Genomic DNA, 18,089 nt, shown 5'->3' with positions numbered 1-18,089 from the left:
CTTACCTGATGACTAAACGAAAGCCAATGCCACATACACATCTTCTCTAGCCAGTTTGTGCTTTAATGCATGTAATTGGCTCTAATTTTAGGAACTACATTTAATGTCCTTGGGTAGCAAAATCTCTGATTTACTCTTACATTTACCCTATAGTATGCACTCTAACTTTCCATACTTTCTAGCTCCAGACTATCCTTTCACACACCTTTTATTCTAAAGCTGTACATACTACAATCTATGCACATGCCAGCTTTCTTCCTTATCCTTTTCAATCCGTGTGTTGATAGTTCATTCACTTTTGTCCTGCAGCTTTCACTGGTGAGCTTAACAGTAGAGGTCGACCGATATGGCTTTTTTCTCAGTGTCAATACCGAGAAATTATTTGGAAATCAGGGCAGCTGATGGGCAATATATGATGCAGTATTTTTGGGCAATATTTCTGCATGATTTTCTTATTTTCCCCGTTAACTCTTTAAATCGAACAATTAATTAATAAGATGTAATACAGAAAATTTCCAAAAGTATACGTTCATTGAACTACAGCCGGTTGAGGGTTGGCTAACAATACAGTTTCAAAATGTTACTTCCTCTCCAAATGTTATTCTTATTCTCTCTCCAAAAGTAGCATCATATTCAACCAATGAAATATACAAGGCTATATTAAGAACGAAGGATAAGAACTTCTGGGTACACAACAAGCTGACCTTCAGTCAGAACGTTTGGTTTACGTTTGTATTTATCTGTGGTCTTTCAAGGTCCTGATTGCACAAAATCTATTTTAAAAAAAGAGATATTTCACTTTAAAATGTAGTGTTAAAATAAATAGATTCCCAAATGGAAATAATTCAGTAAAGTACTGATACACGAAAAAGCTATTTAACTACAGTAACAAATTACATTTTACTTTGTTACTGTCCACCACTAATATAGTATAATGCCATCAGGGTGGCAGTATTAGGAGCAATATGGTGCTTTTTTCAGTTTTAATAATGCAAATGCATCTTTTGCTAATTTTACAATTTCCCAAATCCAAAGCTAAACTGCTTTATCAAATCTTCCCCTCTCTGATGCTACCATATGAAAGTTCTTCAGTACTACAATGAATGTCATTTTTACCCACAGAAGTGCCTTAATAAAGATTCAGATTTACAATTTATTGCACTTGATTAAACAACATGAATTTTGCCAACATTGTTAGGATTTCAGCAGTTATAGCAGTCCTAGCTAGCTAGTAAGCATTATGCTAGCCTGAACACTTACAATAATCCCCATTCACACTTCCAGGCTGCTACAATTGTTACACTACTGCAGTGTATACTTCCTAATCCATTTTTCTGTTTCTGACTTTTCTCATCTCTTACTTTCTCTCCTAATGTATATTGTAAAGCAGGGTCCACAGTAGGACTCGTTACCGTGGTAACAAGGAGACTGGCACCAAAAATATATTCGTATAAAGCATCTCTCTTCTTCCTCCTGTTCCATGTCACCTCGTGCCAACATCACACACTTGTGCACACACACAGAGTGAAAGAGCGTGGTGTAACTCTGGTGTAGTACATTGCGACCCCCTTGCGAGGGAGGTTCTGTTCTGATTAGTTGACAATTCATTTTTTAATGAATTAATACAAAAAAAAGTTTTAAAACAGAACCTTCTCTCTCTAACTGCCAACAGATTGAAATATGCCTGAACAAAATGAGTTAAATGTCAAATAATATCTAAGAATTGTGTATTTTTTTTTCTAAAATGTTCTGTACTCACAATATCAATGTTCATCACTAAATATACACACATCTTGTGCATACTGAAGTAGTTAACAGCAACACAATTAGGATCGTTAGGCTTGGGCAGTGCCAACAATGATCAGATACTGAGTGATCAAGCAAGTCAGAGTTCTGCCCCCTAGTGCCTATTGGTCTTTAGTACAGCAAGACTTAGGTCAGGGGTGCTCACAGATTTTCGTTTTTTTGCAATCTACTCTTTAAAATGAACCAATCAAAATGATCTACCTACATTAAAAGGTTAATGCTATATATATATATATATATATATATATATATATATATATATATATATATATATATATATATAAAACCAGAGAGGAGCCACATATGGCAGGAACGGAAAGGTCAGGTGTCCTGATACTTTTGAACAAACACACACACACACACACACACACACACACACACACAGTATATATATATATATATATATATATATATATATATATATATATATATATATATATATATATATATATAAAGATATAGATAGAGAGAGCGAGAGACAGATATAAAATGTACTCTTACATAAATTATATCGACAGAAATATTGGGACACCTGACCATTCCTGCCGTGGTGCTTCTCTAAACTGTTACCAAAAAGCTGGAGGCACACAACTGTACAGGACGATATGGTTTACATGGTTTGGAGAGGAAGACCTTGAGTGGCCAGCCCTGATCTCATCCCTACTGAACACCTTTGGGATGAATTGGAACGCTGAATACACCCCAGGTCTCCTCACCTCACCTACATCAGTACCTGTATTTACTAACACCCTTGTGGCTGATGAACACAAATGTCCACAAGCACCCTCTAAAATCTAGTGGAACATCTTCCCAGAAGAATGGATGGCTTTTCAAGAGCAAGTTGGGACAAAATTTAGAATGCGATGCTCAAAAAGCACATACCATACTTGTGATCATGTGTCCACAAACCTTTGGCAATATAGTGTACCTTTGTGATATTTTGGGATACTGTAGGACGTCTGACTTAATCCCATTTTGGCCTTGTGTGCATTTGGGTCATTTGAAGTGTACGATGTGAAAAAGACATAAAAAAGAATGATTATAAGTGAATTATAAAAGAGCTGTTTGCAGTTCATAGGCATCATCATTATCATCTTATTCAGAGCTAACGCAGAAGCAGATAACACAACCCCTGGTTTATTCGTTTTACCACTATACTTTATGGCTGTTTGTTGTATTTGCATTTTAATAGGCGGTTATGAATTATGCAGATTGACAAAGAGCACAGCCGATGCTTATGCCTGGCAGATGCCATGCATCTGTTTTATTCAAATCAGAAAATCTTGAAATATGTATAAACATGCAGACGAGATCTCAGCTGAGACGAGAACTCCGGACTGGCAAGAATGATTTCACCGTTGATGATGTTAAATTGTGGCATAATATCTATATGTACGTGGCTGGTTATGTTTTATAAATGTGTATTTGATGTCTGATAACGTCTAAACGCTGATGTTCCTTTCTTGTTATCCAATGCCTTTCCCAATCTTGGTTTCGCTGGAATGTGTTTAATCCGATGCAGCTCCCCAGCTCAGTCTCTTTTGAAGTCCTCCTACATCCTGCTTTTCCTGTAAGCGCAGTGAAGACGGTGAGAGAGGATGGAGTGTGAGCGAGTGAGAGAGAGAAAGAGAGGGATAGAACGAAGGGGGAGTCAGAGTCAGGCTGTTCTTTCTGGAGCTTTGCCTCTTTGACCGTTGTCAGCTAAAATCTTTGCTTCCACAGTAAGGCGTAGTACAGCTCTTCCTGCATGCCCACCACTCATGTGTGCATGTGTGTGTGTGTGTGAGAGAGAGATTAAGAGCAGAGATGCAGAGCTGCAGAAGAGTAGGAGATGCTGACATGCGCTTTGGGATGTAATCCACTTCCATCCTAGCACTTCTTCTCTTTCTTTCTTTCTTTCTTTCTTTCCTATTTTTTATTTTATTAATTTTTTTATGAAGCTTCGGTGTAACAGCAACACTTATGCCACAGAACCGCAATGTTTTTTGCATGTTATTGTTCCCTGAGGACAAATGTGAAGGTAGGACACGTCGAAACAAAACTGATATGCGAGCAGGTGCCTGGTTATGATAATGAGCGTGAGCACCTTCTGTGTCACACCGGCAAATTTCTGAGCAACTTCAGTTTTGTGATTCATCTTGAAAATCAGACACATGGGAGACAAGGCTATTCATGCTGTCTTGGCAGTGATGTAATTTATTCAATCAGGTCTGGAATAAAGAGCCATGAAGTTGCATTCTTCTTAAAAGCAAAGACTCTTTCTCCTTTTGCTTTCACTCTTTCTTTCAGAGTTGCATGACTTTTTTTTTCTTTGGCTCTGTCAGATAGCGAGTTAATTGAGCTTAACATCCCAGTGTGTCTTTTGTCTTTTTCTGTCTCAGGTAAAGTCGCACAAAACTTTGCGTACACACTCTGTGTCGCGCTTGTCAAGTGTTTGATTGGCAAAGTGTGTATTTTGCCAGTACAGGGATTAAGACTCGGGGACCTGTTGTGGCAAAGCTCCTGCTATGCAGATAAAAGACGCTCCTCTTATCACTTTATTGCCCGCTTCCGGAATCCTATCATTGACTTTTTTCTACTTTCTCTCTCTCACTCTCTCTCTCTCTCTCTCTCTCTCTCTCTCTCTCTCTCTCTCTCTTACTCTCTTACTCATGCTCAGCTTGTCCATTCAGTGCATGCGTAATTACATTTGAATTGACCTTAATGACTCGTCGTTTGCAGCCTTTCGCTTCAGATTTGTCCTCGAATTACAAATCTTCCCTATTCAACATATAAATGTATGTACAGTATACTGTATACAATAACCATATGTATAATAGAAATGTGCATCTCTATAACTGAGGCTGATTCGATTTGCATCTTGATGCATAGCCAACGATACGATACATTAAAGATACGTATAAAGCTGCTACTGATGCCGTATTATGATGCAGTGATCCAATTTCGATTTAATTTAACACAATGCAATACGATCCAATGGAAAAAATATGATGCTATGCAATTCAATATGGTACAACTTTATTTCTTTGTTTCAGACAGAAAGCAAATCCTAAATTTACTTAAGTGCCTAATGATTTCTAACACCTGGCCCTTTCACACACACACTTTGTAGTGCAAAAATAATATTGTTCACAAATTATTGGTCACTTTGTAAATAATAAAAGTACTACTAAAAGTACTTCTAATAATTATATAGATAAAATGAATAGTTTTTACTGATGCAAATATGTTAAAAATGATGCATCACGAACAAATGCCAAATTTTATTTAATGTACACTTTTTTATTTTGATGCATCACATAGTTAACATTCATGCCGATGCACAGAGGGGGATTGGTGAATCTTACCATACCTAATATACAGTAAATGGTGCGTATTACTGTATTGTATTACTGTGTGTTTTTACTGTGTGGTTTAACATGCAGTTTAATTATGACATTTAGAATTGCCTGGAGCCGCTTATACACACAGCGATTCCAGCAATATTTTATGATCCTTACTCGTCACACTGTATGAGATGATCCCAATAACAGACTGCGAGATAAAACGTGTTCTTCTTGCCAGATTATATGATTTGATTGTTACTACATTTTGCCTTACTAGATACACAGCACAAATTGTACAAATGGAGAGCATTGAAAACTCTAACTTAAAAAAAAAAAATATATATATATATATATATATATATTGTCCTGTCAAATCCAAGCACCACCGAGTTTACCACTGCAGGTCCCTTGAGCAAGGCCCTTAACCATCAACTGAGCACCTGTATAACTAAGTACTTTTAAAGTGCTCTGTATAAGGGCGTCTGCTAAGGGCTCTAAAAATGTAATTGTGAATGAGCCTTTTATATATAAGCACATGAACCAGGCAAGGAAGTGAGAACAACTATGAATGAAAAGACACGTAAAGTCATAAACCAATGCAAAGACAGAGATGAGGATATTACATAAATCAAAACACAAACCCACAATGGACACCGAGAAGGGAATGCGGAAGCACATAGCGATGTGCGCTAATGCAAACTGAGGAATGTCTGATAAAAATTGAGGCATATTTTCAGATATCTGTATTTTGTTGAACAGATATACAGTGCAACCTCAATACTCGCAGGGGTTACGTTCTATGACCCCTCGCGAGTAACAAATAAACGCAAGGTTTTGACTTTCTCCTTTTGATGGTTCCTTTTTCAGGGGTAATTTTACATTTACTGTACTGTAAACTTAACAAAAATTGTGAATTACTTGTCATAAATGTTTTATTTACTACTTTGAATGTATAATAATACAATAATAAAATTGTTTTCTATACATTTTTATGTAATTTATTAGTACAAACTGTTTTGAAATGTTACCTTTGAGCCACTCGCAGCTTCTCGCAAACTATCAGATTTTTCGCGAGTTACTCTTAGTCCGGTTCCAAATGAAAAGTCGCAAAATATCGAGGTTCTGCTGTATTAAGTATTTTCATCATTTTCAGTATTTTCAATTTCAGTGGAACCCGGTTATGTCGCCGGCCTAGGGGACGCCAAAAAGCGTCAAGATAACCGATGATGGAGACAAAAGAAACCCAATATGGTGGCAATATATTAACGTGCTTGACATTTCTTTATGTACATGATGTGCGTTAAATGAGAATGTGCATGCACGTGTTTTTGGAGGTTTTTTTACACAACAGCGTTGCCGCGATTTGATTGATTGGTCATGCGGATCGAGATAACCTGTAATGCGGATAAGGAGGCGGAAGCCGAAGAAAACGCAAACAAAGTTTATTGAGAATACTCAGGAGATAATCCACCAATAATCTGTGAAAGCAGAGACAGTTCGTGTAGAGAATCCACGGATCCGCGCTATGGAAAGCGCAGCGCTGGGCAGCAATGAATAAATGTGGTGCAGACAGCGTGAACATGAAAAACAGCAGGATCGGGGTAATCCGGGGGGGCGTTGAGAGAATGCGGAGTCCGAGAAGAAGGGTTCAAAGCGGGATACGTATACGCGATTACACAGACCGCCATGAACCAACACATACGATCATGCACAAACAATAACGGACCAAGAGTGTGTGGAGGTGAGGGGCTTAAATAGGAGATGGGATGAGTGAGTGAATGAGAGTCAGGTGTGTGTGATCAGCATAACTGCGACGAGCTCGCCCGCACGGGAGAAGAAGCAGGGTGCTTCGGGTCAGGAATCCCCCTGCCACGCCCCCTTCGGCAGCGGCATTCCTGACATAACCGACGTTAAGTGGCAAATTTGCCCCCCCTTGTGCTCGAGATATTAGTGTTCGGCGACATAAAAAAACAACATAACTGATTAAAAACTACATTTTGGAAATTGGTTCTTATTTTTGATTTATGAGTGAATATGCAACTGGTCAAGCACGCAGCAAGTCACCAATCACGGTAGAGCTCACCCTCTGTTTTGAACTTGTTTGATTGCCACGTGGTATCTACTTGTCAGGGATTCCCCTGCCACGCCCCCCTCGGCCACCGTCAGGGATTCCCCTGCCACGCCTTCCTCGGCCGCTGTCAGAGATTCACCCTGCCACGCCCCCTTCAGTAGCTCTCAATGTTCCTCATTATCCCGTACCTGCCTGAACACCGACAGCTGTGACTCGTTACGGTTCAGACTATATAAACTCACGTTCTCGAGTCACAGGCTGTCGGTTCTTGTGTTGTCATGCTGGTGATACCCGTGGCTGTTCGACCGCCAGCATTCCCCGCTGGTTCCGTATCCTGGTTCTGTTCTCTTGGGATTACTAGTTGCCTTTTACTTTCATTTCGGACTCAAGGTTTCGTTTTGGGATTACTCGTCTCGAGCGGATATTCTTTTGTTTGTTTTCTCACCTCGGCAGCAGTGAGTGTTTCTTTGTTGAACTGTGTAAATAAAGACTATGATTGAACTATTTCCGCTTCCGCGTCATCAGCCTGACAGAAGAACCGACCTGAACCGAAAGCGGAATCGCCCTCCCGCGATTTCGGCCGCGATGAAGTGGCAGCCGAACCCAGCCTCAGATTTTCGCCGGGGATTCCAAGCTGCTTCCGCGGCTCAAAGCCACAGAAGCCGGAGCATGAAAGCGGCTGCGCCACGCCCTCAGCGGCGAAGGATTTCCGGCTCGCTTCTCCGGAAAGGAGAAGAATTGGGCGGGTTTCTAAGGAGCATCGGCAGTATGTGGAGGAAAATTTTGCGCAGTTTCCTCAGAACGAGCCAAGATCGCCTTCTGCATCTCTCTCCTGTCTGGTGACGCTCTGTCAAAAACCAGCAGATTATGGAGCGCCAATGGGGGCAATTTTGGCTCACTCGCCGAATTCTGCGAGCTTCTTCTGGGGATGTGTGGGATGGAGGTGGTGGATCTCCACGACAGTCCCCTTGAGGATGAAGAAGCTTCGTCCCATGGGTCTTCAGAGCGCGTCTGCTCCAGGATTCTCCAAGGTGCTCGGCTTCATTCCAAGGTGCTTCAGAGCGCGCAGCTCCGTTCCAGGGTTCTCCACGGTGCTCAGCTTCATTCCGTGGTTCTTCAGAGCGCGTGGCTCCGTTCAGGATTCTCCAAGGTGCTCGGTTCCGTCCCTGGGCATGAAAGAACGCGAGGCTCAGTTCCCGGGTTTCCTCGGACACATGGCCCTGCCCCTGGGTCAGTACAAGCGAGCTGCTGTGTTCCGGGGTTCTCGTGGACGCTCTGCACCAACTCCGAGCGTCTGCGAGCGCGCCCTGGTATCCCCGCATTCCCATGAGCTGTCAGTGCTGGCACCGGACATCTGAGCGTGCTGCCCTGTTTCGAGGTTCCGTGGGCGTGCCGCTTCGCCACAGACCCGTCACGAGAGAGCCGAGCCGCCACAGACCCGTCACGAGAGAGCCGGGCCGCCACGGACCCGTCACGAGACAGCCGGGCCGCCGCGGACCCGTCACGAGACAGCCGGGCCGCCACAGCCCGTCACGAGAGCCGAGCCGCCACAGACCCGTCACGAGAGCCGGGCCGCCACGGACCCGTCACGAGAGCCGGGCCGCCACAGAGTCTTCACGAGCGCCGGGCCGCCACAGACCCGTCACGAGAGAGCCGAGCCACCACAGACCCGTCACAAACGCGCCTCTACGCCACAGTGTCTCCACGAGCGCACTTCTACGCCACAGACCCGTCACGAGACAGCCGGGCCGCCACAGCCCCGTCACGAGAGAGCCGAGGCGCCACAGCCCCGTCACGAGACAGCCGGGCCGCCACAGCCCCGTCACGAGACAGCCGGGCCGCCACAGAGTCCTCACGAGAGCGCCGGGCCGCCACAGAGTCTTCACGAGAGCGCCGGGCCGCCACAGAGTCTTCACGAGAGCGCCGGGCCGCCACAGAGTCTTCACGAGAGCGCCGGGCCGCTTCCGAGTTCCGCCGAGGGTGCCGCTCAGCTTCCGAGTTCCGCCGAGGGTGCCGCTCAGCTTCCGAGTTCCGCCGAGGGTGCCGCTCAGCTTCCGAGTTCCGCCGAGGTGCCGCTCAGCTTCCGAGTTCCGCCGAGGTGCCGCTCAGCTTCCGAGTCCCCAGGAGAGCTCGCTCCCGTTCCCGAGTCCCCAAGAGAGCTCGTTCCAGAGTCCCCAAGAGAGCTCGTTCCAGAGTCCCCAAGAGAGCTCAGGCCGCGAGAGGACGTCGTACCGCCGCCTGGTCGCACAGAAGGCGACGTCGTACCGCCGCCTGGTCGCACAGAAGGCGACGCCCGCCCGGGCTCCACAGAAGGCGACGCCCGCCCGGGCTCCCCTCAGGTCGACGTCGGGCCCCCAGGTCCTCCTCAGGTCGACGTCGGGCCCCCGGGCTCCCCTCAGGTCGACGTCGGGCCTCCAGGTCCCCCTCATGGCGGCGTCGGGCCTCCAGGTCCCCCTCATGGCGGCGTCGGGCCTCCAGGTTCCCCTCATGGCGACGTCGGGCCCCCAGGTTCCCCGCAGGGCGACGGCAGAGCTCTCCAGAGGCCATCCGAGGTGTCGCCCGGATCAACGTCCTGCCGAGGTGCCCCTGTGTTCCTGGTCCCCAAGAAGGTCGTCGCTCCGCCGCCTGTCTCCGTGGAGGACGTCTCTCCGCTCCAGGTCTCCGTAGAGGAAGTCTCTCCGCCTCCTGTCTCCGTGGAGGAAGTCTCTCCGCCTCCTGTCTCCGTGGAGGAAGTCTCTCCGCCTCCTGTCTCCGTGGAGGAAGTCTCTCCGCTCCAGGTCTCCAGGAAGGTCGTCTCTCCGCCTCCGGTCTCCGCCGAGGGCGTCGCTCGGCCCCTGGTCTCCGCCGAGGGCGTCGCTCGGCCTCTGGCCTCCGCCGTGGACGTCGCTCGGTTCAGGTTCTCCGCCGTGGACGTCGCTCGGCCCCTGGTCTCCGCCGTGGACGTCGCTCGGTTCCGGTTCCACGCCGTGGAGATTGTCCCGGGTCGGTTGGGGAGGCCTTCCTCAGAGTGCCCCGGCCCGCCTGGCGTTGGTGGGGTTTTGGGGCGTCGGGTGCCGCCCCTGGAGGGGGGGGTACTGTCAGGGATTCCCCTGCCACGCCCCCCTCGGCCACCGTCAGGGATTCCCCTGCCACGCCTTCCTCGGCCGCTGTCAGAGATTCACCCTGCCACGCCCCCTTCAGTAGCTCTCAATGTTCCTCATTATCCCGTACCTGCCTGAACACCGACAGCTGTGACTCGTTACGGTTCAGACTATATAAACTCACGTTCTCGAGTCACAGGCTGTCGGTTCTTGTGTTGTCATGCTGGTGATACCCGTGGCTGTTCGACCGCCAGCATTCCCCGCTGGTTCCGTATCCTGGTTCTGTTCTCTTGGGATTACTAGTTGCCTTTTACTTTCGTTTCAGACTCAAGGTTTCGTTTTGGGATTACTCGTCTCGAGCGGATATTCTTTTGTTTGTTTTCTCACCTCGGCAGCAGTGAGTGTTTCTTTGTTGAACTGTGTAAATAAAGACTATGATTGAACTATTTCCGCTTCCGCGTCATCAGCCTGACACTACTTAGCATGAACATACAGTTCAGCGTCAGTCCAACAGCAAGCAGATAATTTAGAGATGAACAAATGATGGAGGAAATTCCTAATTCTAACTTGCCACAACACCCAGGCCTTATTTGCATAATTTATTTGGGCTGATGATAATTTTTTTTATTGTTTCTTACTCATTAATTGCATTCTATTATTAGAATGGTGTGCTAAGAGTAACATTAGAGTCTTTTCACATAAACTGACTTGATTAAGCAAAGAGTCTTTTGACAAAAAAGATAATAGGAAACATTATAGCCCTAATAAATCATACTATGTAGTATTTTGGATACTTAAGTTAATTTGAAGTCAAATACATTTGTACTTTTACTAAAGTGAAAGTTAAAAGGAAGCTATTTTACTTTTACTGGAGTAATATTTTACCACTCTACTTATATATAAAGTAGGAGCATACGCTGCTACAGTGGCCTACCACGCAACAATATTTGTACAATTTTCTCGTATCGCTATTGTCATCGCAAGATCAAAAAATCGTAAATCAAACCATTTTAACTTGAGGACCAGATGCACAGTGATAAGAATAATTTCTATCATTACATTGAAAAAACAACTAAACACATTTCTGCTATATAACAAGCAACAAATAATGTCGCTTCAGATTTGTTCTCCCTGAGTTCTTACTTCGAGCACAGTAGCTGAGCTGCACAAAGAGTTTCAGGACTATATTTAGGTCTATTATACATACTGCAGACCTGCTTTGTGTACTTTAAATGGAGGGTTTTTAATTAAAGCCTTAACTGATGAATATATATATATATATATATATATGTGTGTCTACTAAATAATATATATGAAATCTAGCTGGATTTTCCTCTGTCGCTGATATGTACCCGTTATATAAATCCTTTTCACATATTGTTAAATATGAGATGAAAATTGGCCGTGATTGTGTTTGTGGTTTGTGTGGAATAGCTAAGAGTGTATTTGTATATTTCTGCGGAGGGGTTGCAAGCGGTCAATGTGTCTCGGTGTGAAATGTGAGTAACTGTCAGGATTCGACTGTGTGCTGTAGCTCCTAATAGGTTTATGTGAAGAACAAGAACAGACTGTGCTTACTACGGAATAGACTGACGAGTGTGCGCTCGGATTGCAGAGGTGGACATGTGTGTGTCAGAAAGAGAGAGAGGGAGATGGAGGAACACGTTTTGTGTGTTCGATAATATGAGATCAACAAATAGCGTGGCGGTGTAGTTATGGAAAATGTGATGTTTTGTGAAGTGCGCGTTGTGATCCAGAGAGGTCGGTGGGCTGCCGTGGGCGGTGCGTTTGCTTGCGGTGTGTGGGATGTGTGTGCATGGGCGCGACTGTATGTGAGGTGAGATTTAGGCGGCGGATGCATGTGGGCGGTGGTGGGAAGACGTCTGTGTGTGGAGTTTAGGAGCAGCGTTAATACTCCTTCACTTCCCTTCCCTTCTTTTTTTCTCTCTCTCTCTGAAATTAGCAGGTTGATTAATGATAGGCTGGGATTGGGTATGCTAGTAGAGCTAGCATCCATCCATAACAAAAACTAACAGATGAGGTAAAATCTTTCTCACAGGACTAACATTTTTTTCCTTCTGTTTCTATCTGCACCTGTTCAGCCTCATTCAGCAAAGTACTTTTTAAACACCTTGACTTTCTGTTTCGAGCAGATAAGTGTGACTCATTGAGTATGAATACGGAAGTGGAGGAGCAGGTGATGAGGGGTGACTGTGATATGAATGAGCCAGGAGAGTGCTTTCATTCATCAACTCTTCAGTACTGATACAGACACTCGCTGGCTGTTCCATGCAGCATGATTATCTGAATCGGAGCAAAAAGATTTTCATGCATATGCCTTTATCACACTGGAGTAAATAGATTCGAAAATGTCTAGGTGAGAAGTCTCTTTTACTGAGCTGTCAAAGAGATGAATTAAGGCCATCATGCTCTCCTGGTGCAATCAAATGGACAATTCAAGAAAACAGTTCACGTTATACATCCTAATCTATTTTAAATCATTGTGAGAATTAATTGATTAAAAAGTCTCTGGGCTACTGATCATTAGGTCAGGGGTTCAAGCTCCAGCACCACAAAGCTGCCACTTTAGGATCTTGGGCAAGGTACTTAACCCTTTCTACTCCAGGGTGCTATACTTCCCGATAAGCTGGAAAGCTTCAGGGGGAGATGGTAGCTCAGGGGTTAAGGGTATGGGTTGCTGTTCAGAAGTTTTTTTGGGGTTCAAGTCCCAGTATCACCAAGCTGCTATTCTTGGGCCCTTAAGCAAGGCCATTAACCCTTAGGCTGTATCATGGCTGAATCTGCACTCAAACCTCAGCTTCCTAAAATCACTGCGATATGCAAAGAAATAATTTCACTGTGCTGTAAAGTACATGTGACAAGTAAAAGGTCCAATTACCTCTTTTTACCTCTAAGTCATAAGGATTATATGGCTAAAGGTTTTGTGGGCATAGTGTATGTGATAAACCTTTCCACTCCTCTGGTGCTCAGTTCCAAAATCATCTCAAAGAACTTCATTAGGGTTGAGGTCAGGCCATTCAAATTCTACCACTTCAATCCTTACTTTTCCTTACGCAGTAACAGGGTTTGGGTTAGATCCCTTAATTCTAGTTAAATGGGAAGCTGAAGTGAAGTCACAGACATTATATGTGATAGTGTGCTTCCATTATTGTTATATAGTGGTTTTTTTTTTTAAACCATATGTGATAAATATAATTATTTATGGTTTAACTAGGAGTCATTTCTTTTAATATACACAGGATATAATAATCCACTGTAGATGATTCTTCCTCAAGTCTTACTTACTTACTTGCTTTAACAGGAAATCTCCCCTGAATACTAAAGATTACCAACAACTGCTGTTGTATTCATAAGCACTATCCTGTGCTCAAACCAGTGCTCTGATCATACTTCAAAGTCTTTCAACACACTTTATACTGTAATCATTAATGATCTCAGTATCTGTTGCCACTTAGAATAGCATGAACTACCCTCTGATGAGGTGAAGGATTTGCCAAGCTGCCACTCTTTGGGCCCTTAAGCAAGGCCCTTAACCCTTTGTGCTCCAGAGGCACTTTATCATGGCTGACCCTGCACTCTGACTCTCACTTAAATCGCTGGGATACACAAAGAAAGAATTCCACTTTGCTGTAAATCACATGTCACAAGTATAAAGCACCTTTCTGGGGCTCCTCGCAAGATTTAATTCATGGACATTTTCCTTGTCAATGTAGCCTGTAGCCTGCCATCTATATTTAAAAGAATAAAAAGCCATTTGTGAGAATACACATATGAAATAGGGCAGAAAATTATCCAGAGAGGATGTGACTAATTTCGTCAAAATGTAGTATCTAAATGATAATTCCACAAGACAGATCATTACATTCGAAAACTAACCATAAAAATGTCTTGCATGTATAAATGTATAAATTGAGTTATTCATCAGGAATTTATTTTGGGTTGTCAGAGGAAACATCTAAAAGCGTGGGGAATTTTGCATCTTGTTATGTACATAATCCCCGATGCCCTAAATTCTAAAAACAAAGACAGACATATGCACACTCAAACCATACCACGATCATTCACATTGATATTTTTTTATTTTATTAATTTACACCCAGTACCTCATAATACGAAGTGAAAACATAATTCTAGAAATATCTACATGTTTTAGAATAAAAAAACTTAAATAATACATTTAGTCTGTATTTGCTCTTATAATTCCTTCCACTATTCTGAGAAGTTGCTACTCTAGATTTTGGAGTTGACTTGTGGACATTTGTGTTCATCAGCGACAAGGGTGTTAGTAAAGTCAGGTACTGATGTAGGTGAGCTGAGAAGGTCTGGGGTGCAGTCAATATTCCAATTCATCCCAAAGGTGTTCAGTAGGAACTATATCTACATTGAGCTCGCTTTGTCCAGAGGGGCATTGCCATGCTGGAACAGGTCTGGGTTTCCAAGTTCAAGTAAATAACTTTTTTTTTTTATACCACATCCAAAGACATCCTACACAATTTTGTGCATCCAGCTTTGTGGTAACAGTTTGGAGAAGAACCACATATGGCAGGAAAGGTCAGGTGTCCCTATACTTTTGTTTATATAGTGTATGATGTTTATGGGTTGAGTAGAAGATCTTGAGTGGCCTGCTGTAGGGCTCTGACTTCAACCTTATTTGAATTTGAACACTGATCAGTGGGAGGTTAAAATGGTCAGGTGTCCACAAAGCAAGAGCAGGACATACTACTATATGGCTAAATGTTTCTGGTCACCCAACCATCTCTATAATAGAAACATGGCTGTGTAGACTTCCTCATTGCGCCACATGAGCAGTAGAGAGGTTAGGAATACCTCTTCCTTCAAAAAAGTGTCTTGTGCAGGAAGAGGGGGTCTACTAGTCATAACTAATGATATCAGTATGATCATTAATGACTTTGTAAAAACAATTCTTATAGAAAAAAAGGGTTACTTTGTGGCATTCTCAGGCCCCAGTGTTGCACTGAAACATCTCCGGGTTCACACTCTATCCCTAGGCTTTATAGTTCCTGCTTGGCAGGGTTTCCTGCAGTGGACTTTGTTATGTGCCGCAGAGTGCTGATTGCAGGGATGGGAAAGCACTTCAGGGCTGCCCCACATCTCAGACACACACACACACTCACACACACGTTACTGGCCAGATAGAGGGGAGTTGCTTTGTTGAGCCTGTACACACTGTACTGTCTTCCTGGAGCCTGAGATCACCACTAACAGCCATGCAGGAGCAGTTGCAGACCAGCTCTGAGGTAAGAAGAAACACTCTCGATGAAAAACAGCTGATTTGTTCGAGTGCTGCAACAGGACCAGAAAATAGGCTTTTACAGGATGCATATGGTGAAGCATTCGCTTGCTGGCATTTTGCAGGTTTCTCAACTCCAACAAAACTTCAGCAAAAGTGGTTTGTCCTGCATTCCTGCTCTCCTTCTGGCTCTTTCTTTTCTGACTAAACCCTTCCTCAACCTTTTTTCCTTCTCTCTCTTTCTCTCTCTAGAGCTGGCTCACTGACATCTGCTTCTTGGCTATGTCATCATCTCATAATCCTTCTCTCACACTCCTTCACTTTCCTATCACATTCATTAGTCATTTTCTTCACTCTCTCGCTCTCCCTTTCTCATTTCTCACTCACACACTCATCCTGCCTTACAGATAAGTGCTGGCGATGTGGAGCCTTCGTTTCTGAATGCAGCAGATGGAGCTGGTGGAGAGTGGAAGTGTACACTTGTGGCTCAATGAATATTTCAACTTTGGAGCAGTTGAGGGGCTCGTGTGTGTGTAGTAGTGTTGTGTGTTTGTCTATTAGTGGTTGCGCATTGTTTTGTGCTCTTGTCTCACACACACTCACACACACACACACACACACACACACACACACACACACACAAAGAAATTTTATATTGGGAATAAAAAACTTTCAGTGTGAGCCGAGCATCTACGGTCACACACTTTCGATTGATCAGTTCCAGTCTATATCTTTTGAGTACATTCTTTATCCCAATTCCCATCTTTCCATTGCCTAGCACAATATCTCCATTGTTCACACAGCTTCTCCAATTACGGCCTGCTTTCATTGGCTGCTGCTGAGAGTACTTATGTGAATGTGAGAGACACAGAGACAGAGAGAGAGAGAGAGAGAGAGAGAGAGAGAGAATGTTCATGTTACCCCTTCATTGGACAAGTAAACATGGGAGGCAAACAGATACTTCACGCACACTCAGCACAATATGAAGCATAAGACATTATCCTATTGTGCAGAGTGCATTTATATGCAAACACATAATCTGCTTTTAGTCATTAACTGTTTTCAGCAGTTACCAGACAGCACACATTTTATATGCAACTAACATAACTATTTAATATACAATGGTTAAAATCATGGTTCATATTTACCACTAAGGTGAGCCTATGTTTCAGGAAATATATTTCTTTACCTTAAATGGGTTGCTGTCAAGTGTATATATTTTTTTTAAATGATTACATGGTCATTATAATGTCGAGGTTTTCTTTTTGTTTAAATTTGATTCAACATTATTGTCATTGTGCAGAGTACAAGTCTACGGCCAATGAAATGCTGTTAGCATTCAACCAGAAGTGCAAATAGCAATGTATATTAATAAATCTAATGTAAATATATAGATATACAAATACACAATAAACTTATTATGGGAGTGCAAAGGTGCAATATATATTACAATAATACTGCATAAGGTGCAAATCTGAAGATAAACACAGAAAGGTACTATTTAAAAGTTACCATAAAAGTGCAAAAAAAAAAGGGAACATGAGAATGTTGGATCATGTGCAAAAGTAAAAGTTTTCATTCCAGAATCAGATTTCCTACTTAAACCCGTGTCATGATAATGAGCATCGTGGTATACCTCTGTAATCAGATCCATAGTAAAGTTTTATTCAATCCGATTTTTCTTTTATATACAGATAAACAAACCTGTCGTACACGTAATGCATATTCATAACAACTGTATGGATACTTGGATAGCTTGGATTACTAAGGCCATAGCACTGATATAAGTATTACTATTACTTATATATAGAAAAGAGAAAAACACTTAAGTGTTATTACAGTAGTCACTATTAAAACATATACTATATAGTGGTTATAACTATGTTATTAGCATGTTATAACATGTCATTAATGCTTGTTTGCATGTAGGTATTAACCTTATAACCAATTTATCAACCGATAGTTTCTAAAAATGGATCTGGAAAAAACAAACAAACATAAATTCCATGTAAAATAAAACTGAACTTTATTATGAGATTAAAAATAAAACTACTGAATCATGAAAATGTGCTAAATGATATAAATTCAGATATATTAATTATATTAATAAATATAATTATATAAATATTAAGTCATCAATTATAATTAATACATACACCGACTAGGCATAACATTAAGAAATTATAACATTATGACCAATGAAGTAAATAACACTATCTCTTTATCATGGCACCTGTTAGTGGGTGGGATGTATTAGGCAGCAAGTGAACATTTTGTCCTCAAAGTTGTCCAACAGACTGTAGCTCAAATTGCTGAAGAAGATAATACTGTTAATGCTCAACGGGTCAGAACTGTTTTGGCAGCAAAAGGGGGACTAACACAATATTTAGGCAGATGGTCATAATGTTATGCCTGATCGTTGTGTAATATATTGCTCTCCATGTCTCATGTGTAAAAACAAACAGCACGTAGTATCACTGATTCGCTTCTAGAAACTCTTAAAATGACAGTCAACCTACTTAACCGCTTTAGCA

At 42.8% G+C, this 18,089-nt stretch overlaps 1 protein-coding gene across 31 annotated transcripts in view; it reads left to right on the top strand.

Annotated features, from left to right (window-relative positions):
• dlg2 (discs, large homolog 2 (Drosophila)) overlaps positions 1-18,089 on the top strand; it is a 243,802-nt gene that overhangs the window by 52,349 nt on the left and 173,364 nt on the right. The window contains exon 1 of one of the 31 annotated variants that reach the window (XM_046861025.1): positions 15,385-15,562. The exons of the other annotated variants lie outside the window; for them this stretch is intronic. Within the exon in view, the coding sequence (XP_046716981.1) occupies positions 15,533-15,562 (30 nt within the window). The 5' untranslated portion in view covers positions 15,385-15,532. Of the gene's footprint in view, positions 1-15,384; positions 15,563-18,089 lie in introns of those variants that run through there. 31 annotated transcript variants of the gene reach the window in all.

Source organism: Silurus meridionalis, chromosome 11, assembly GCF_014805685.1.
Source record: "Silurus meridionalis isolate SWU-2019-XX chromosome 11, ASM1480568v1, whole genome shotgun sequence".
Classification (NCBI taxonomy): domain Eukaryota; kingdom Metazoa; phylum Chordata; class Actinopteri; order Siluriformes; family Siluridae; genus Silurus; species Silurus meridionalis.
This window is presented reverse-complemented; position numbering and strand designations above follow the sequence as displayed.